Source organism: Polypterus senegalus, chromosome 15 (assembly GCF_016835505.1).
Source record: "Polypterus senegalus isolate Bchr_013 chromosome 15, ASM1683550v1, whole genome shotgun sequence".
In the NCBI taxonomy this organism is placed as follows: domain Eukaryota; kingdom Metazoa; phylum Chordata; class Cladistia; order Polypteriformes; family Polypteridae; genus Polypterus; species Polypterus senegalus.
Window position 1 is genome coordinate 9,051,947 of NC_053168.1, and position 23,340 is coordinate 9,075,286.

General features: G+C 43.0%; 1 protein-coding gene across 2 annotated transcripts in view; it reads right to left on the reverse strand.

The window, feature by feature from the left end:
• Positions 1-14,144: 14,144 nt before the first annotated feature.
• The window catches only part of gask1a (golgi associated kinase 1A), a 91,895-nt gene continuing 82,699 nt past the window's right edge, over positions 14,145-23,340 (reverse strand). For both annotated transcript variants that reach the window (XM_039737324.1, XM_039737325.1), the window contains exons 4-5: positions 19,478-19,581; positions 14,145-15,362 (exon numbers count right to left, since the gene is read on the reverse strand). In XM_039737324.1, coding sequence (XP_039593258.1) covers positions 15,158-15,362; positions 19,478-19,581 — 309 coding nt within the window. In that variant the 3' untranslated portion in view covers positions 14,145-15,157. The remainder of the gene's footprint in view (positions 15,363-19,477; positions 19,582-23,340) is intronic.

Genomic DNA, 23,340 nt, shown 5'->3' on the forward strand with positions numbered 1-23,340 from the left:
CCAACAGATGTCCCACCTCAGAGTTGGACGGGAGGAGCAGTTATGGAGCGTCTCACACCCAACTCGCAGCGAGGACTAGGAGTTTACGTGTTAGCATGAATGACGTCACGAGTTTACTCCCCATCTCCCCCAAAGCCACCAACTGGGACCCTTTGAAGGTGGTCTGCCATTTCCTTGGAAATCAGGATGACTTCTTCTACTTTACTGATCCTGTAGACCCCAAAGACGATTCTGGAGACGCTTGATACACGGAGGCACTGGTCTGCTTTATTGACCATTGTGGTGGCCCCATTTCTGCCATATGGTGACTCCACCCGACACCAATGTCCGTATTCCTCGTTGATGTTTTCCTAAAAGGTTTGGGGGTCTCCTCTTGGGTTTGAACCCTCGTTTCATGAACCGTCTGCGGCTCCATGGTTGATTTTTTTTGTGCGCCCTCCTCCGGCTGCTCCATTACGTTCTGCCAGCCAGGTCTGAGACCTTCACTCAGACTCCTCGTTCACGGGACATCTCAGGGGGGCTGCGGCCCCTGCCAGGTTTTTATTTTTTCTTATTCTCAAGGAGGCAGTCAGTTGTTCCTAACATTGAGTAAAAAGAAGAATTTAGCAGATTGGAAGCCAACAATGAAGTCCGATTTCTGTGGTGATTTGAGCGTTGCCATAACTACCATCCCTGCAGATTCCCCTCCACGTGGGAGTGTAAAAGCTTTCTGGCCACCCTTGGGGGCTTGAGGGGGACCCAAACGAGTCGCGATGAAATAAACGGTGAGCTGGAGCCGTCCAAACCAAAGGCAAATCTGAAAGACAGAAGGTCAGCTGTCACCGCGCCTGCCGTAGACGAGGACGGACGTCTCTGACAGATGGTGGGCCGCACGCTGAAATCCACAACTAAACCACTCACCGGCCACTTTATTAGGTACACCTCGCTAGTACCTGGTTAGACCCCCTTTAGCCTTCAGAACTGTCGTAATTCTCCATGGCACTGATTCAACAAGCTGCTGGAAACGGTCCCTCAGGGATTGTGGTCCATACTGACATGATAGCATCACAGAGTTGCTGCGGGTTTGTCATCTGAATATCCAGGATGTGAATCTCCTGCTCCACCACATCCCAACGGTGCTCTGCTGGATTGGGATCTACTGACTGTGGAGGCCATTTGAGTCCAGTGAACTCATTGTCATGTTCAAGAAAGCAGTTGGAGATGATCTGAGCTTTGTGACATGATGCGTTATCCTGTTGGAAGAAGCCATCAGAAGATGAGGACACTGTGGTCATAAAGGGCTGGCCATGGTCAGCAACAGTACTCGGGTAGGCTGTGGCATTTAAATGATGCTCAGTTGTCACGAAGGGGCCCAAAGTGTGCCAAGAAAATATCATCTACACCACCAGCCTGAACCGTTGATACAAGGCAGGATGGATCCCTGCGTTCATGTTGTTGATGCCACCATCTGAGTGTCACAGCAGAAATGGAGATTTGTCAGACCAAGTGACGTTTCTCTAATCTTCTATTGTCCAGTTTTGTGGAGCCCGTGTTCAGAGATGCTCTTCTGCACACCCGTCGTGCTCGATATCGGGCGTGTGGCTCTCAGCGTTTCCATCTTGGTGTTCGTTACCATTTTATGAAGCGGCAGCAATTACACGCAGCTTAGCGCAATGTCCTACCTCCTTATGTTTTCATTTTTCTTCTTCTCCTCCAGCTACTTTCGTTTATTATTATCACCTTTGTGGTGAAGCCTTAGATCAGTGGTTCTCAATCTGTGGGGCGTGAAGTAACAAAAGGGGGGGCGCGAAGATGTGATAAGAAGAAAACAAGAATCGGAAATATGAAAAATACGTCTATTGAAACCAAAACAAATGAACTTAAACTGCATTCTGATACTTGACAAATAAATATAACGTTAGATAAATGTCGATAAAAGTTAAGTAGGTATAATAAAATATGCATCTATTATATCTTTAATTAAAAAAGAACAAATTGGTATTAGTCAAAAAAAACATTAGGGGGGGCGCAATTAAAACTGTTATGAAAGATAGAGAAACGCTGCCTTAGCGTTAGCAGCAGAAAACTACAAAACTTGCTAAAAAAAAAAACAGGCTGCTATAAAATCGGGAAGTCATCCATACTTAAAACGTGAAGTCCTACTCGAGTTGGATTTTGTAATTACCGTATTTACTCGTGTACCACACGCCCTCGTGTAAGATGCGCACCCCAATTTTTTACAAAGAAAATTGAGAAAAAGGTTTTGCCCCGTGTACGACGCGCGTTGTGATTGTATAGGAAGCGTTTAGAGAGAGAGAGAGAGACAGCATGGTCGAGCAGAAGAAGTAAACATTACATTTCCTTGTGTATGACGCGCACCTGATTTTCTAATGCTAATTTTCGGGAAAAAATGTGTGCGTGGTACACGCGTAAATACAGTAATCGTCATGGCCTTCTTATTTTCTTCACACTTATTTTTAAGGCATTAGTAAAGCAGGGTGAACTTTTCAAGTCAGCTCCTCCCTGTTGGGCCTGTGTAGGCCGAAGCCTGCAGGCAGGAGTTGGTGACTGGCTCACCTGAGGTGAGCCCCATCTGGGCAGGCTGCTGCAGGTCCTGGCCTGCTTTACGAAACATTTTGAAGGACTCTCGTCCCTTTTTGGTTTTATTGGCCAGGTCTGGAATTCCTATTCCTAGTGCAACGTCTAGGAGTAACTCAGATGTCGGATAGATGTGGGTCCTGATTGTGCAAAAATATCGGCATCCTCTGTGTAGGGATTCAGATCGGGTTTGACCTACTAAGCCAGGGGTGGGCAATGTCGGTCCTGAGGCCTCATGTATAAATGGTGAGTACACACAAAAATGTTGCATACTCCCGTTTCCGCGCTCACATCGCGATGTATAAAACCTAAACTTGGCATAAAGCCACGCACATTTTCACGCCAGCTCTAACCGAGGTTCTCTGCTCGGTTTTGCAAACTGGCGGCACCCAGTGTCAAAGCAGTGCTTTTGTTCCAGTGTGGTTTCCATTTCTTTTTTAGATCCACATCCCTGACGCGGCTTTATCAAATACACTGAAATTAACCGCATATTGTTTATTAGTTTAATGCATCGGATTGTAATTAACCAGTAACAATATAATGGTCCACAGAATGGCCAAACTATTCTAAATATCATAGCTGCTTTAGCGTTGTTACTCTCACTGCACCTTCTTCTACTTCTTTCAGCCGCTCCTGTTAGCGGTTGCCACAGCGGATCATCTTTTTCCATATTACTCTCACTGCAATACTCGGAGTATTTATATCACTGTATCTGAGTGTGGAATCACAGCTCTACAGCAGCTGATCGGAAAGAGAATTATCGGGATACAGCATCAAGCACACGCTGCCTCAGCCATGCGCACAGTCTATTTGAACTGCTCTCATACGACAAACACTTCAGAGCCTTTCCTGTACGGACCTCGCGGTTCAGAAACAGTTTCATCCCAAGAACTATAAACGCACTCAATCAGTCCATCAAATGCTCCTTATTAGTACAATCACCTCACTGTAAACTTGCGATAGTTATAATATTACACAACCTGAGCCCCTTTATAAAGCGCGTATTTACATATGATGACGATATCATTTTTGAGATGAAATGCAACAAAATATGTTTATTACATTATACAGATAAAATGTTAACATTATTTAAATAATCTCTACTTTTAATAATTAAACATGTGTGGACACTGTGTCACAACGCTAGCAAGGTGCTAGCTGGCTCCTCGTTCAGGGATTGCTCCTGCCTCATGCTCTATTTTTCCTGGGGCTGGCGTGACACTGGAAGGATAGATGGATAGAATAATTAAACATGTACTACGAAGATATTTCAATGTTCTTTAAAAGTTCTGTTCTAAGCTTACAGATGGCTTAACGTCTATTACAGAGCTGATTGTGTGGTGATTGGGTACTTGGAGAAAGAAAAGGAAGGACAGGAATTGGGGGTTAGTACGTTTGAAAGAGACAGTACTGCTGCAATAAATTATTTCATCGAAGGTCGCGCACGGCGCAGCAAGCATCTTGCGTGAGGCAGGAACAATCTGTGGATGGGGCCAGTTTGTCACTATCACTGCGCCACCATGTTCCCATGTTTAATACATTCTTTAATTGATATGATATGAATACTGAAATGATATCAAGTATACATCAAATTATTCAGAGAGCTGTAATATCACCAATGTAATGGATTCTGTGTCCTGTCGGTGTAAGAGAAAGCCCGTTTAAGAAGCACGTAGTGATTCACACACATAGAGCGCATAGAAGAACAAATACAAAACAAAGCATTCAACGTGCTGCTTTAATTATGATGGGATTAGAGAAACTAGTAAATTAAACGATTTTCAGATAAAGTTTATGATGTTCTACTTTAACGACAAAATAAACTACGAGATTAAAGTTGACATTTCGTACTTTATCCCACTGTGTCCCTATTTTTTTTTCTCTGTACCCCAATAATCTTTCATATGACTCTCAGACGGTGGGCTACGACTTGCCTTTTCACGTCGACTTTGATATCTGACAACTTCTTTTTTATTTCAGGCACTGTGTGACTTTGTGAACTTGAGCTTTCGAGTTTCTCCGACACTCGATCAACTTCCTTTTCTTGTTTATATCTCTGTTTAAACCAACAGATATTACGTTTTTCTTTGCCTCCACTTGGTATTTGTTGAAATCCTTCTGTTTTCCCCCGTGCTTTTGCCATTGCCTTTCCACAGAACGCTGAGCTTAAGGGCGATTTATATTGATTTGCATATTCAAAGAGGAGTAATTCTGGGAGGAGTTGGGGCGGGGCAGCAGTCGTGTGCACGTGTGTTACTTTTCACGCTGACTGGGATTTATGTACTGGTAGTACGTGGAAGTTGGCGAGCGCACAGATTTATGCATCTGGATTTTTTGTACGTACGCACATTTCCGCTTTTGTCCGTACGCCATGTTTTAGTGTGAATTCTACGCACGGCGTTATGCATGAGGGTCCTTAATTGCTTAATTAGAACCCAATCCTCACCAGTCTCAGACCTCATTTAATGTTATGGCTTGTTAGTCTGCAATGTTAGGTTCTTCTATTTGTAGATTTTTTCCTTTCCAAGGATGTCATCCAAATGATTTAAAGCCTAAAATGTTTGATTTTCAGTCTGTCACATTTTCCTATTAAGTGTTTTATTAAATCAAACAGTGCAGACACAGATGAAAATGGAAACAAGTTAGATGGAGAGCTGCTGGCTGCTTTGTCATTTACATCTTAATGCTAATAAGGAGCCATTAAAGCAGGGAATGCAGCCGTTTAAGACAGAAATAAGCAAACGAGGGTGGGAAACAACAAGCGACACCACTAGAATGGAGCATCAAAATGTCACTTAAGCAATAAGAGCTTCATCAGCAATAATTGACTTCTCATTAGGAAACTGGATTGCAACAAAAACCTGCCGCCTTTGCGGCCCTCCAGGACCGACGCTGCCCACCCCTGTCTAAGCAATTCATTCATTTTTCACGGTGCTGCTGCTGACTTCAGTAAGGCGCTCAGGGTTCACGTCCGGGGGTCCTCCCCATGTGGATTTTGCATGTTCTCCCTGTGTCTGAGTGGGTTTCCTCCCACAGTCCAATAACTTGCAGGTTAGGTGAACTGGTGGCGCCTGCGTGTGTGGGTTGTGTTTGTGTTTTTTGCCTTATGATGGACTGGCACCCTCTCCAGGGTTTGTTCCTGCCTTGTGCCCTACTATGCTTACTGGGATAGGCTGCAGCACCCCCAGTAGCCCACCCCCAATGACCCTGGTCCGGATTAAGCAGATCGCAAAAAGACCTGTTACAGTATTACAGGGAGACGAAGCCTGTCCGGGATGCGTCAGATGCAAAGCAGGAGCCGCACTTTGAAACTCCACCGTCTAGAACAGGCAAACCTCACACAGGCGGCGAGCAGGCAGCCGTGCCAAACACCGCACTGCCGTTATAAAGGCAAAGGGACTGGTCAAAGATGTGCAGATTTGAAATAATAAAAGACTCCGTCAGAAGAAAGCAAAAACCAAAATCTGCCAAGACTTGAGAGGAACACAAAATCCTTGAAGCTGTGGAAGGCCGGCAACAATTTCACACCAAGCATTAAAAATGGCCAGCAAAATTCCTAGGCATGATGTGAAATCGGCTTCACTGGACGCTTTCTGAAAAATGATGTATTTTGCTCAAATGCTCTTGGATAAAAATATGATTTCCTATTGTATATAAATGGAATGAATGATAGAAGATATCATTTTCTATTGTATTTATTGAGCACAGGATGGCATCAGATAGAAAGTTTAACAGCCCATAATCAGAGACTTGGACACGAGTGAGCAAACACCCAGTGGCTGAACTTGCTCCGTTTATCTTGAGCGTCTGTAAAGTCTTAATATCTCATTGGGTATCATCTATTGAACTATAATGTAGTGCCTTTCATAACTATCCGCCTGAAGGACAAATTAGGATTCATCCATCAGTCTATAATACGTATAGCGCCTTTCAGATCTATCTATCTAAAGGATAAAGTGTCTACTGTATCAATCGAAGGGATATCATCTATAATATAGTGCCTGTCATATCTATCTACTTAAATGACAAATATAGTATCATTTATCAATCTATAATATAGTGCCTTTCAGATTTACTTACCTACCTACTTAAAAGGACAACTATAGTATCATCAGTCTGTGTATAATATATTGCCTTTCATATTGATTTAAAAGATTAATAAATTATCCATATATCTGTAATATAGTGCCTTTCAAATCTATCGATCTAAAGGATAAAGTATCTACTGTATCAATCGAAGGGATAAATACAGTATCATCTATAATATAGTGCCTGTCATATCTATCTATTTAAAAGGACAAATATAATATGATCTATCAGTCTATTATATAGTGCCTTTCATATTGTGGTAGAAGTTTAACATCTTATTAAAGAAAGACATCTCCCCTAACAGGACAGATCACTTGGCAGGGAGCAAAGCTGTTCATTGAATCTTTTAATTACTCCTTGGCAGGGAGCGTTCTTCAAAAGCAGTCTGTTAGCGCCTGGTCAGAGAAACAAAGAAAAGAAGTTCATTTATAAACTACAGCTGGTGCCGCTCATAAAATTAGAATATCACGACAAAGTTGATTTATTTCAGTACTTCCATTCAAAAAGTGAAACTTGTATATTAGATTCATTCATTACACACAGACTGATGTATTTCAAATGTTTATTTCTTTTAATTTTGATGATTATAACTGACAACTAATGAAAGTCCCAAATTCAGTATCTCGGAAAATTCGAATATTGTGAAAAGGTTCAACATTGAAGACACCTGGTGCCACACTCACTCTAATCAGCTAATTAACTCAAAAGCCTTTCAATGGTCTCTCAGTCGAGTTCTGTAGGCTGCACAATCATGGGGAAGACTGCTGACTTGACAGTTGTCCAAAAGACTACCATTGACACCTCGCACAAGGAGGGCAAGACACAAAAGGTCATTGCTAAAGAGGCTGGCTGTTCACAGAGCTCTGTGTCCAAACACATTAATAGAGAGGTGAAGGGAAGGACAAGATGTGGTAGAACAAAGTGTACAAGCAATAGGGATAACCGCTGGTACCCTGAAGAGGATTGTGACACAAAACTGTGGGTGAGATTCACAAAGAGTGGACTGCAGCTGGAGTCAGAGCTTCAAGAACCACCAGGCACAGACGTATGCAAGACATGGGCTTCAGCTGTCGCATTGCTTGTGTCAAGCCACTCTTGAACAAGAGACAGCGTCAGAAGCGTCTCGACTGGACTGCTGCTGAGTGGTCCAAAGTTATGTTCTCTGATGAAAGTCAATTTTGCATTTCCTTTGGAAATCAAGGTCCCAGAGTCTGGAGGAAGAGAGGAGAGGCACAGAATCCATGTTGCTTGAGGTCCAGTGTAAAGTTTCCACAGTCAGTGATGGTTTGGGGTGCCATGTCATCTGCTGGTGTTGGTCCATTGTGTTTTCTGAGGTCCAAGGTCAACGCAGTCATCTACCAGGAAGTTTTAGAGCACATGCTTCCTGCTGACGTACTTTATGGAGATGCAGATTTCATTTTCCAACAGGACCTGGCACCTACACACAGTGCCAAAGCTACCAGTACCTGCTTTAAGGACCATGGTATCCCTGTTCTTGATTGGCCAGCAAACTCGCCTGACCTTAACCCCATAGAAAATCTATGGGGTATTGTGAAGAGGAAGATGCAATACGCCAGACCCAACAATTCAGAAGAGCTGAAGGCCACTATCAGAGCAACATGGGCTCTCATAATACCTGCGCAGTGCCACAGACTGATGGACTCCACGCCACGCCGCATTGCTGCAGTAATCCAGGCCAACTAAATATTGAGTGCTGTACAAGCTCATACTTTTCATGTTCATAACTTTCAGTTGGCCAACATTTCTAAAAATCCTTTTTTTGCGTTGGTCTTAATTGATATTCTAATTTTCCGAGATACTGAATTTGGGACTTTCATTAGTTGTCAGTTATAATCATCAAAATTAAAAGAAATAAACATTTGAAATACATCAGTCTGTGTGTAATGAATGAATCTAATATGCAAGTTTCACTTTTTGAATGGAATTACTGAAATAAATCAACTTTGTCGTGATATTCTCATCTTATGACCGCCGCCTGGACTGAGTTTACATAAAGTGTCAGTCAATGCATACGTTTCACTCCTGTTGGTTTAGACTCAAATTATTTACATGACATAAAAGTCTGTTATATTAAATTCTGGTTCTTCTTATACCTTTGAGTTGCCCTTGAAATGTCTGTGCATATCACAATCGTCCATTCTCATTGCTTAGAGGACGTCTGCTGATTTCTTAGTCCGCCTTTCTTCCGGTACATTCTTTATTTACTTGACCGTCTCAGTATTTTTCCTAAACCAATTCTTATATTTCAGTGTACATTTTGTTGTTCACTTGATCTTTATCTCGTTTACGACATTTATTAACCCTTTATGCCATTTCTTAAAGGTGAATGCTATGTTACCCTAAACAATCTATTTAAAGAGAGTATTTGGTTTTGTTTTTTTTTTTTCTTTCCCCAAATGAAGCAACGGCCATGTCATCGATTCAGAAAGACTTCAGACCCTTCACGTATTTTCATATTTTGTTATGTTGCTTGTTTTGTACTGTAAAAGACTCAATAGGAGACAACAAAAAGGTTTGGGGTTTTCCGGCCCCTTATATTGTCGACACTCCAGACCCTTTCACAAAATAATGCAGGGTCAAAACACCCTGAATGAATGAAAGATACATTCATGCGCGACACCATACTAGGCGTCGGCGGCCATTTTTATATGGGAGGAGCCGGAAGTGCAGGAATGCTGGGAAGGAGGCGTGATGGATGATGGGACTGCTGACGTCAGAGAAGATGGCGGAGGAAGGGCGGAAGTGAACGTACTGCGGGCAAGGTCTTATGGCGGAGCGTCTTTAGTCCTGGAAAACAAAGAAACAAGGTTAGTACCCCGCCAGCGAACGTCCTTCGATGTGTTTTAAGATCCATCCGCGGTCTCCTAATCGCGCATGCGTGACAGTACATTTAAATTCATTTTATCCCCCCATCAGGTAACACTAAATACCACAGAATCAGGTCAGGTTGGGTAGCAGGCGCTGGTACATCACGTTGGCACACCCACCCATAAAAACAGCTCAGGATCCCAGTTGGCAACAACCCAAACCACACCCGCCTAAACCCCCCAAACCAGGCAGACACACGGTCCAGTCCCACCCACTGGAAATGACCCTCTATCTACTGCAACCAGGTGTTAGGTGGGCATCCCCTTGGCCTCCTCCTGTGAGCTGATCACCCTCGGGTAATCACACCACACAGCCGTAGTGTCGTAACTGACACTCCCTCACAATGCAGGTCATGTGCCTCATTCGGGACTCCATGAGCAACACAAAGTCAAACCAGCAGGATCCAAGGACTCTCCAGAGAGACGCACATGAAGGAGTCCAGTCTTCATCTCAGGTTACTGGATAGCAGCCATCCATGTCTCACAAAACAGGGAGCACCAGGACTCTAAAGACGTGGACCTTTGTCCTTTTGTAGGAGTGCCACACACCCCCTTTTCCAGCGACCTCCTGACCCACCAAGCTCTCCCAGTCTGTCTACTGACTTCACAAGAAGAGTCACCAGAGACATGAAGACGGGAGATGGGCGTTATGCCAACTGAGTAGAAAACGGGACTTGTCATCCCTATCTGGAAAGGGAAGGGTGATCACTTGGATTGCAGCAACTACAGAGAGATAACGCCGGGTAAGGTCCTTGCTAGGGTCGTCCTCAATAGGATCCGTGATCACTTGTTTACCTACCAGCGACCAGAGCAGTCTGGTTTTACACCTAAGAAGTCGACCATCGACCACATCCTGGCACTGAGAGTTCTCATGGAGCGCAAACACCAAGATCAGTAGAGTTTCTTTGCAGCCTTCGTCGATTTTTGTAAAGCGTTTGACTCAGTTGATCGAGCCGCCCTGTGGGACATCCTGAGACTTCATGGGATCCTCCGGAAGTTGCTGGATATCCTAGCTAGTCTGTCCACTGGTACAGAGACTTGCTGCGCTCCCCTCCACAGCAACGTGTGTGTAATCTGATCTCTCACTCTCCCGCTACATCAGAATTCTAGGAATTTATTGACTGCCCCTCGTCTAACGAGAGTAGTAATAATAATAATACATTTTATTTACTGTATATAGCGCCTTTCCTATGGGTTTGCTTCCTGGGTCCTCCCTGTGTGGAGTTTGCATGTTCTCCCCGTGTCTGCGTGGGTTTCCTCCCACAGTCCACAGACACGCAGGTTAGGCGGATTGGCGATTCTAAATTGTCCCAAATGTGTGAGAGCTTGGTGTGTGTGTGTGCGCCCTGTGGTGGGCTGGCACCCTGCCCGGGGTTTGTTTCCTGCCTTGCGCCCTGTGTTGGTTGGGATTGGCTCCAGCAGACCCCCGTGATCCTGTACTTCGCGGGTTGGATAATGGATGGATGGATGGATATCTAACACACTTCTTCACTAATACACGTCTTTTCTTATACAATATGAGACATGTTTAATTAGGGGGGAGTGGGGAATTTTGTGTGTTAAAATACGGCAGATATCCAGCGTCAGATGGTGGCGCTAATTCACCTGATAGCTGCTATCCCACCACCATTAAACCAGAGAAGAAGAATTCATTGGTATGCATCGTGGAAGTCAGGTGTCAGCGAGTTCTCCGTGTTCGTGCTGTTGCTTATTTTAAATGACTGGCTTTTGACCTTCTCTACTCCGTTTTTGGATCATTCTAACAGATTACACAAATAGGACATTGCTTGCGTCAGGATTGTCCATTTTATTTTATTTTTTTTGAGGTCATGTTTGTGAAGAGGGCTTATGATTTTGAAAAAGAAATCTTATTTATAAAGATTCTTTGTTTGCTCTTTAATAACAAGATGAAGGTTCACGGTCACCCTTCCACTTTTTGTGATTTTTTTATTTAAGCTAGATAGACAGACAGATAGATAGATAGATATGAAAGGCACTATATACTAGATAGATAGACAGACAGATAGATAGATAGATAGATATGAAAGGCACTATATACTAGATAGATAGATAGATATGAAAGGCACTATATACTAGATAGATAGATAGATATGAAAGGCACTATATACTAGATAGATAGATAGATAGATTTGAAAGGCACTATATACTAGATAGATAGATAGACAGACAGATAGATAGATAGATATGAAAGGCACTATATACTAGATAGATAGATATGAAAGGCACTATATACTAGATAGATAGATAGACAGACAGATAGATAGATAGATAGATAGATATGAAAGGCACTATATACTAGATAGATAGACAGACAGACAGATAGATAGATAGATAGATAGATATGAAAGGCACTATATACTAGATAGATAGATAGATAGGTAGGTAGATACTTTATTAATCCCAACATAATCCAGCAGCAGTATACTGATACAAAGAAACAATATTTGAGTAATGTTAGCATTTACTCCCCCGGGTGGAGTGTCCAGGGAGCAATTCCAAATAAAAGAAAGTGGTAGAAGTGATCAGTGAAATAGAGAAAAATAGAGATAAAAAGGTAAAAAGATAAAGTCATATACAGAGCTGCTGGAAAGGCTGCCACTCGGATGCGGCGCCGGAAATGATTATTATATTTTGCCAGCTTCCCATTATTGCGGCCTACTTCACATAAAGCCAGCAGGTTGCCTTGGGGTTGAACCAAAGTTAATGTTGCCTCTGCTGGGCACACCAGGTAGGTTTCTGACCTGCTTCCTAGCTTCTTTACCAGGCTCCTAACTACAGTCCTTTTAATGTCAACGGTACTGAGCGCACAGTCGAGGAGGCGGGGACTGTTGAAATATGGGGGCGTGGCTTATTCACCCCTCGGCTACTGTCAGTGTGTCGCCAGCATTGACTGCGTACACACACTCCACTGTTCTGTTCACTTTGGACGTTTGTGTTTGCAGGTTTCAAAGCGCTGCGGTGAACTGCCGGTGGGAACTGCGAGTCCATGTTCTGCGACTCAGGGGTGAGCGCTTTGCAGCATGAACTACCGTATATACTCGCGTACAAGTCAGGTCTTGCAACTCAAAAAATTGATCATAAAATCAGACCCTGACTTATACACCCGTTCAAAACTGAGACACTTTTTTTTTTTTCATCTTCTTGCCTCCTCCAATCACACATTAGTTTCTCAATTTTGTTTCAGCAGCTCAGTCACCAATTTCTTTCGCCACTTCAACGCCTTTTAATTTAAAACCATCTTCATATTTTCTTCTGATCGAACGCTCCATCGTAGTTAAGTGATGCTCTTACGATAAAGGTGTACGAGGGTATGAGATAGAAAAAACACAAATCAGTCCAAATGTCGCTTCGGAATAGTTTGATTATTACCGTGTGGTCACGTAGGCACAATACATAGAAAAAAAAGAAAAGGCAGTGTGCTCCATGGTTACTTTCTCAGGTGGGTGTTAGCATATCGTAATCTCTTGGACCAATAGCGCGAGTTTTCCACATTCGACTTATACGACTGACATTATAAAATACCAGAAATTATGTGGTAAAATCAAGCTCCGACTTATCCGCGGGTATATGCGGTATACTAAACGTAAGCACAGTAGAGAGTTTGAGAGATTAGAAGCACACGCTGACACAGCGCATTGCCGCACCCACACAGAAAAAAAAGGCCGTGTGCCCCGTGGTTCCTCTCTCAGGTTTGCGGGCGTTAGCATATCGGAATCTCTTGGACCAATAGCGTGAGTTTTCCACAATTGACTTATACAACTGAAATTATAAAATACCAGAAATTATACGGTAAAATCAAGTCCTGACTTATCTGTGGGAGAACTTATCCGCAAGTATATACGGTAAATGGAGAGCTCTGTCTGTCCGTCCCCGGTGTAGAGCCCACCTCTGAGCAGACCGTGATCGGTCCACTTCCCTGGTGACATCAGCTAATCTCTTTCTGTGTCAGCCCTCCATCTTCTCTGCTCAGTGTCGTCACTACACTACACTCCACCCCACCACAGTGCAAATCTCATGCTCATCATCAATCGTTCGCAGATTTGCACAGTAGGGGACTACTGGTGGTGAGCTTATGGAACTCATTGGGCCTCCCAAGTTCATGACAAACAGGAGGCCAAGTTTATATGAGACTAAATACTTTGCAGTCATAAAATGCAAGGAACAAGAGGAAGCCCACGTGAAAATGGGTTTGATTGCTGGCTGAGCCACCATCTGTTTGCGTTGGTCATGTTCACCCCAAGTCCCTGTGCCTTAGCAATACTGCCAGACAGAAACTAACATATGGGGGGGTTGGCCCACTCCAGTCCAGTCACCCAACATTCTGTTGACGGTGCAAAATACAAGGCAGTTGGTCTCCAAACTAAGGATGGTGGAACTCAACGTGACTGAAATGAAATACAAGAAGAGACTCAAACGGCCGACTCCCTCTCCCCGAACGGCAGATACACCACCAAGACCTGCGGCCTGGCAAGCTGAGGAACGTTAGACTTGACAAGTCGTACTTCTTCCAAATAAGATAAAGATCAAAGATAAGTCAAAAGACAAACCATACGTAAAATAATAAAGTGAGTATATATTAATAAAAAAAATGAAACAAACTCCAAACAATAGATATATACATATATATCACATCCCAACCAGCCCCGACATAACACTTGACCCCAAAAGTGACAGGCGGAATGTATTCATGAAAAGATGCAACAAAAAAAAAAAACGAATATACAACACGAACCTTCCCTTGACCCCCACACTGAACATGAAATCAATGAGACACACGGAAAACACGGAACGCACATAAAAGTCCAGAAGATGAAATGGAAGATGGGTAACGTTTGTGAGCCTTGTTCAGCTGGGAAAAAAGTGTCGTACGGCAATTATATACGGATGAAAATGTTGTTTGGGGAGAGGAGCAAGCCATCAAGACAGAGTCTCACCGTGCTTGTCCTCTGTTCGTCGGCGTAATCCAGAATCCCGAGGTTTTCCGTCATCAGGCGTTGAAAGTGGCAAGCAGAAGAAGGTGTCAGTGATCTGGATTGCTGCTTTCTCCTGGCTCTGCAATGAAGCGTCGATATAATAAAATGGGAATTTTTACAAATTTTGTTGTCCTCCTGTTTAAATAGTAAATGACCCAAATGCAGATGATGGGATTGACAAGAAAAATTATCATGAGGGACGACGGTTTCACGGTGTTCTCCTCCTCTGTTTCCTGGGGACCATATTCACATAGACACACAGACCATGTAAACAGGACAATGCTACAATAGACGGTTTTCGGCACAAAGTACACTTATGACGACGTTAATCATGTAGCACCGCTAACAAGACGTCCATCAAAACCTGAATGAAGGAATGTCACACCACCTTGTAGCTTCCCTCCAGGAGGCTCATTCACTTCCAAAATCAATTTCATTCCACATTTGACCTCAGTCTCAACACCTCAAGGGGCCACGACTGTGACTCCCGCAAACTGTACACCCCCACTTGACAAAGGCATAGGTGACAACCTGCAAAGTGAGCGTGGAGAGGCCTATCTTGTCCAGGCGGTGAACTCAAGCGCCAGGCCACAGAGGTGGTCCAACAGACTAGCGGTCCGGGCCAAGTTTAAGCTTGTAGTCACGCACGTATTTCAGCAGGAGCGTTCCTCTTCGCTCGACGGTGTTGATGAGGCGTTTGATCCCAGGCGTTTGTCCCTGGCTTTCCCAGAAGATCTTGTCCGTGTAGAGAGACTGGAGGAGCCTGCTCTCCAAGCATCCCGATCGGAGCACAGAAACTGCCGTCTGAGGAACTCTGGTGGGAAAAGACAGAGAAAGAAAGGCAACCCGTCAAAGGGGGTGACGCGCGAACAGTACTGGAGTAGCAGCATCGACACATCCACTCAGAAACTGAGAGGGGGTCCCGTCAACATGCCTCGTGCACCACGGTTTGCTGCTTGCCACAAATCAATGCTGCTCGGTCCAAATACAGCGGCATCAGAAACTCAGTAGACCCTTCACTTTCGTCACACTTTGATGTGTCACAGCCTTGTGTTAAAATCATTTCATTTTTTTTTTCCCCTCATTCGACACACCAGAATGATAAAACAAGAACAGGACATTAGGAAATGTTTACAAGTAAGTGAAAAAATCGGGAGGGCGCTCCCTCGACTTTCTCGAATACTGAGATGGAGGAAAAGGTCATCAGAACCACTTCCAGTTGTGCGATATTTCTCATCTCTTTTGTTTCTGATCGTAACTAATTGGTAATATCGATACACAATCGTTTCTCTCTATTTATAATCAAACTTTATTTGAAAATATTTTCGCACGTAAGGAGGTCGAAAACGGCGGTGGAATTTTTTCATGATTACATATGCATTACCGAGATTACATGCATAGTAAATAGAGTTGTGGTCACCTAAAACATAGAAAAAGTGTAAGTATTATATAATACTAGCTGTGTAAGCCCGTGCTGTAAAAAGTCCAGGGTCCTAGAAACTATTGAGATCATGAGAAAATAAACTGAAATGTTGAGATGTCAGGTAATTGAAGGGAACTCCTTTGGGCGTCTCTCTCCTAGGAGGATTCGTTTTGCCGACGTGCTCGACATTGCTTGTGCATTAGTGGCGGGAGGAAAAGTAAAAGGGATACTGGTTTACCGATGTTAGCGGCTAAGTGACTTTATCTTTCTTTGGCGGTTTCGTTTTGCCGATGTGCTCGCTTCGCTTGTTTTTTTAGCGGCTAAGCGAGTTTTCTGTTTCGTCAGAGGTGGAGCCCTGACCCTGGGCCAGACAGACACACACACACACACTTCCACGCGTAGACGTTTATATATAACATTTATTGCAATAAATTACTACACTGTGTGCACAATTATTAGGCAAGTTGTATTTTTGAGGATTCATTTTAATATGGAACAAACACAGTGCTATCAGTCAATCCAAAATGTTAATAAACCTGAAACCTGAATGTTTCACAACGGAAATGTGAGTGTGAACATCATCAGGGGAATACATATGTGCGCACAATTATTAGGCAACTATTAGTGTGCAGATTTATTATGCAACTAAAGGAAAAATGAACATTTTCCCACCTCACTTGTTTATTTTCATCTGTTATAGTGAGAATAATAAACAAACACCTCAAAATTTACAAATAAACATCTCTGACATTTCAAAATAAATCAATCAATCAATCAATGACCAATATAGCCACCCTTCTTTCCAATAACAGTCATAAGCCTTTCCATTCATGGAGTCTGTCAGTTTCTTGATCTGTTGACGATCAGCTTTTGTGGAGCAGTGACTACAGCCTCCCAGACACTCTTCAGAGAGGTGTATTGTTTTTCTCCCCCGTAAATCTAGCGTTTAAGAAGTGCCCACAAGTTCTCGATAGGGTTTAGGTCAGATGAGGAAGGGGCCATGTCATTATTCCTTCATCTTTAAGGCCTTTACTGGCTGGCCACGCAGTGGAGAACTTCGATGCAAGTGATGGAGCATTGGCCTGCATAAAAATCATGGTCTTTTCCTGTATCACTGTTTGAAGAAAGTGTCTTCGAAAAACTGGCAGTAGGTTTGGGAGTTGATTTTGAGTTCATCTTCAATGCAAAAAGGTCCAACTAGCTCATCTTTAAAAATACCAGCTCATACCAGTACCCCACCTCCACGTTGGAGTGGAGCTCTGTGCCCATTACTGATCCACAGGTCCATCCATCTGGTCCATCAAGAGTCACTCTCATCTCATCGGTCCATAAAACCTTTGAAAAAAATCTGTCTTCAGATATTTCTTGGCCAAGTTTTGACGTTTCAACTTATGTTTCTTGTTCAGTGGTGGTTGGGTTTCAGCCCTCCTTACCTTGGCCATGTCTTTGAGCACTGAACACCTTGTACTTCTGGGCACTCCAGGTAGGTTGCAGCTCTGGAATATGAAAGTACTGGAGGATAATGGGTTCCTGGTAGCTTCACGTTTGATTCTTCTCAAATCTTTGGCAGCTAATTTGCGTCTTTTGTTCTCAACACGTTTCTTGCGATCCTGTTCACTATTTGCAACAAAATGTTTGATGGTTCTGTGATCACACACCAATATCTTAGCAATTCCAAAAGTGCTGCATCCCTCTGAAAGACTTTTACAATTTTTGACTTTTCAGAGTCAGTTAAATCTCTTTTTTGGCCCATTTTGCCCGAGGAAAACTAGCTGCCTAATAATTCTGCACACCTTGATATAGGGTGTTGATCTCCTTAGGCCACACCCTCCCTCATTACACAAATACACATCACCTGACGTGCTTAAATCCAATAAGCATTCAAGTTAATACAGCTTGGAGTTGGAATATACGCATTAAAAATGATGATATGGTCAAAATACTCACTTGCCTAATAATTGTGCACACAGTGTATAGGTAAAACTGCATTTAGCTACATTTAATTATGATAAAAAAATGAAATGTATTACCAGGACCATGACGGGGACATAGCAGCTTATTATTCTCATTACATCTTTACATTTACATGGCATGTTCAATGTTTACACGTTATTGTTAAACTGATGATGTATGCCAGGGGTGCTCAAACTTTTTCGGCTTGAGTAACTTTTAAAAAAAATTGTACTTCTAAGAGTAGTTTTACTGCATCATACTTTTTACTTTTACTTGAGTACATTTGTGAATAAGAAACGCTACTCTTACTCCACTACATTGGGCAACACTCGACTCGTTACTTTTTTTCCAGACAATTAAAAAAAAAAATAATATAATTATTTGTCCATGGATATTTTTCACATCGTTTTACATTGTACAGCATCGGTCACCATTGGCTTGTTTTGTACCATAAACTTTTTTTGTCAGCTGTCACTACAAAACAAATGAGGTAAGTAACATATGTCACACATGTGCACCTTGGGGACAGCTTAAAGTCTCCGATGGTGGCAATTCCACGCCGATCCACAAGATGGCAGTGTATATTAATGCTGCTTCTCTTCTACCCTCTACAGACTGGATGATTGACAGTCCAACTGCCTCTTCCAGTGTCTGCCCCTCTGGCCACGCCTCTTCCTGTCTGGCCTGCACTTAACAGGAAGTGTGACCAGTCTAAATTGAGACTCGTGTCCTTAGGGACCTACTTTGTTTGGCTAAAAAGCCTTAAAATATTCTGCCTTGATAATGTATAGGAGTCGCGGTGTCACCCCAACTCTTTCTCTTTTGTCCTCTTTTACAGACATAAAATAATATTTTTGGGTGGAGTATTCCTCTAATTTTGTTTCTTATTTTTCTATATCTACTTTTGTCAAAATAATTTTTAAAATTCTGCAGCTCTATAAGGACCTGCAGCGCACAGCCAAGACAAGACCGGAGCGATAGGGGACACGTCTGTGAGTTGTCCTTGAGTGGTCCAGTCAAAGCCCACTCTTAACTCCTAGAGAACACGTGTGGGGAGACCAGAAGATGACAGTTCATCGATGCTTCAGCTTGAGCTTGAGAGGATCTGACAGGTCCATATCCAGGCGTGCAAAACTTGTAGAGACTTCATCAAGAAGACTCAGTGCTGGAATTGCTGCCAAAGGGGCTTCTACAAAGTACCAAGTTAAGGGTCTGCATACTTTTAGGATTGAGAGATTTCAGTTTTTGACTTTTAAAACATTTGAAAACCCTTCCTGAAAATGTCTTCACTATGTCATGTTAGGTCATTGAGCTTAGACTGATCTCAATGTCTCCACTTCAAATTAAATCTCAATCAATAACACAATCAAGTGTGCAGAAAGTGAAAGGGTCTCAATACTTTCTAAATCCGCCGGACCTTCCTAACCACTTAGTTTACCACCCAAGTAATGACCAAGCCCAGCCCTCCTTTGTCCCCCCTGCGATTTTGTTGCTCTTGTTGTCCCCCATTTCTCGTTTCTTACATCAAATTCTCGTTTCCTGACAATACTTACTCATCAATTCCTTCTAAAATGCGAAAGTTGAGATTATCTTCCGGGTGCTGTGGTCTGCCCGCATTGTCGATGAAGACCAGTCGAGTTGGGTCAGACGTCCTGACCTGTCAGATCATAAAGAACAAAAGAAGATTGAGTGTTTTATCCAATTGGACATGTTATGTTTGTGTGTATTTCATCATTTATTACATTGCATTGTTTTATGGCCTCCTGACTAAATAACTCAATAGATTACAGTATGTTCAGAATTCTGCCGCTCGTCTGCTTACACACACTAAAGCCATCTGCTCACATCACTCCTGTCCTTTATGATTTGCACTGATTACCAGTCTTTTCAAGAATCAAATATAAAATTATTCTCATCACCTTTAAAGCCCTTCATGGTTTAGCCCCTCATTGTCCTTACACTCACTCCAGTGCTAACTTACTCGCTGTACCTAAATACAGCTTAGCAACTATGGGGGGCAGAGCTTTCAGTGTGATGGCCCCTAAAATTTGGAATCTGTCATTCATTTCAAACTCCTGTAATGAGTATTATTCATTTTCTTGTATGTAATTTCTGTTGTCTTGTTAATGTGTTTATTGAATTGTAAAGTGTCCTTGCGTGGATGAAAGGCGCTATATAAATAAAACGTATTATTATTATTTATGGCACTCTCCTGACAGCATACGTCTCCTTGGCTTTTGGTATTCTGACCCGAGTTTGCCAGCCATGTTGTTGCATCCTCCAGCCGTCTCTCCTGGAATATCACATTCCTCTTTTTATAACAACCATGCAGTGTTTGCTCTCACTGAAATGTGTGGACAGACACGAGTGATCGAGGGAAGGAGAAGGCCAGACATGAGGGGGTATAAAGGGCTCATCCACGTCCTGGGCACTAGCTAACACATCTGATCCCCTTTCTCTGAATTGGGAGAGCCCCTTAACTCTTTTAGGGCAGATGTCGACTAAAGTCGCCATTCAGGGGCAGAGGCTGAAAAAAAACGTGGTAAACATCGACGAAGACTCACCGTTACGTTCTATAGGTAGACCCCTCTTTGCTAGGAGGACTGTTAGACTCGTTGACTTGACGCCGAATCCCTGCCTGTGTGTGTGAGTGGCGCAGAGCAAACGACGTCTAGAATGGCATCGACTTCGAGTGAGAGGGCAAAGCAAAATACTCGGTGCGGATTATTTATTCATCGATGGCGTATTATTGCCGAGTCGGACTCTTGACTTATTGAATTCTGATTTTGATGCAAGTGATCTGGAGAGCAGAAACGCAAGTCAGGTACCTGGATCAGCTGATCAGTCCTAAGACGGGCCGACGGCAGCGTTCACCTGGGCGGACCGCACAGACACTTGGCGAAGTCCGATTTTGATGCAAACAAGACAGGTAACCTGCATCAGCTGATCGTTCACCCTGGGAGGACCACACAGACATAGATATCCGTGGGAGGCAAGCTGGCTACTGGGCTTGATCGAATAACGTGGCGTGCTAGCGGGCACTACCGATTACCAGCCACTCGACTACTTCAAGATGTTTTTCCCCCCCCCCAGAGAGTGCCTTTCAGCTTACGAGTGATGAGATATCAGGTAGGTAATAAGTGTATTAATTTGTATATTAGAGGGTCTCATGGAACATAAAGCAGAGTGACCTTTGTCATAAATAAGTATTTTATATTGATTTATGTGTCAAATCGTTGCTTTGTGTGCTTTCAAAAAAGTTTTTTGGAAAAATACTCGGACCAGGAACAAAAGGAAAAAAAAACAAAATAATAATAATTAGCCGTAAAAGAGTTCAATTTTGCCCATTCTTACTAGTCAGGGTCAGAGTTGGACAGTAGCCCCCCTTGGTCAGTGACACTAGGCCTGCAGCTTCATGGTTTTAGGCTTCACCAGTCACAGAAGTGGGAACAAATGTTTGTGAACGGAAAGACGCCGATGACCTCCTCATCGTGGTAGAAACGCACGGATGGTTTTTGCATTGCTTAACGTTTATTACGACTTTGGGAAATTTTATTGAGAAAATTCAGTTTAAAGTTTGGAGAAATAAAGTGATTCTGTTATAAAGAACTAGTCATAGAGCAACAAGATGAAGTGTCACACGTGTGTGTCAAAGGGTCACATTCCAGGCTTATCAGAGTTCGGCACTACAACCCCGGGACACTTCCCTCACAACTCAGAGAAGAGAAGAGATGCCCATTGAAGCCAAGTGACTCCGCCCCTTCAAGACCCCGAGCTGTGAAAGCAGGGCACTGCTGGGAGAGATGAGCCACCCGGTCGACGGAGCTCCAACCTATCTGGAGAGTAACGTTCTGTTCTTTATTGCTCCATCGTGTGCTTGTTATTTTAGTTCTTCGCATTGTTTTCAAGTAAAATGGGGGACCCAACGTTACATTTTGACTCTTGCATTTATCACCTTTGACAACGTAGGGAAAAAAAAAAATGAAATGGCATTTTGAAAATTACACGGCAGCCGTAATGGATAGAAGCTGTTGCAATATAACATGTTTGTAATGGCTTATGTGCAGTTTGAATACACACAGCGCAGCACTCTGCCCTTAGTCTAGTTGGAGCCAAGGTTGAATGGACATGGACGCTCTGATGTGGAATTGCACCATTGTTCAACAACACACCACAGTGAGATTTCTTTTAGCAGTAGGAATGTAATCTACTGAAATTCACTGAAGGAGATAATGGCAGCTATTACAGGGAGTGCAGAATTATTAGGCAAGTTGTATTTTTGAGGATTCATTTTAATATGGAACAAACACAGTGCTATCAGTCAATCCAAAATGTTAATAAACCTGAAACCTGAATGTTTCACAACGGAAATGTGAGTGTGAACATCATCAGGGGAATACATATGTGCGCACAATTATTAGGCAACTATTAGTGTGCAGATTTATTATGCAACTAAAGGAAAAATGAACATTTTCCCATCTCACTTGTTTATTTTCATCTGTTATAGTGAGAATAATAAACAAACACCTCAAAATTTACAAATAAACATCTCTGACATTTAAAATCAATCAATCAATCAATGACCAATATAGCCACCCGTCTTTCCAATAACAGTCATAAGCCTTTCCATTCATGGAGTCTGTCAGTTTCTTGATCTGTTGACGATCAGCTTTTGTGGAGCAGTGACTACAGCCTCCCAGACACTCTTCAGAGAGGTGGATTGTTTTTCTCCCCCGTAAATCTAGCGTTTAAGAAGTGCCCACAAGTTCTCGATAGGGTTTAGGTCAGATGAGGAAGGGGGGCCATGTCATTATTCCTTCATCTTTAAGGCCTTTACTGGCTGGCCACGCAGTGGAGAACTTCGATGCAAATGATGGAGCATTGGCCTGCCTAAAAATCCTGGTCTTTTTCCTGTATCACTGTTTGAAGAAAGTGTCTTGAAAAACTGGCAGTAGGTTTGGGAGTTGATTTTGAGTTCATCTTCAATGCAAAAGGTCCAACTAGCTCATCTTTAAAAATACCAGCTCATACCAGTACCCCACCTCCACGTTGGAGTGGAGCTCTGTGCCCATTACTGATCCACAGGTCCATCCATCTGGTCCATCAAGAGTCACTCTCATCTCATCGGTCCATAAAACCTTTGAAAAAAATCTGTCTTCAGATATCTCTTGGCCCAGTTTTGACGTTTCAACTTATGTTTCTTGTTCAGTGGTGGTTGGGTTTCAGCCCTCCTTACCTTGGCCATGTCTTTGAGCACTGAACACCTTGTACTTCTGGGCACTCCAGGTAGGTTGCAGCTCTGGAATATGAAAGTACTGGAGGATAATGGGTTCCTGGTAGCTTCACGTTTGATTCTTCTCAAATCTTTGGCAGCTAATTTGTCTTTTGTTCTCAACACGCTTTCTTGCGACCCTGT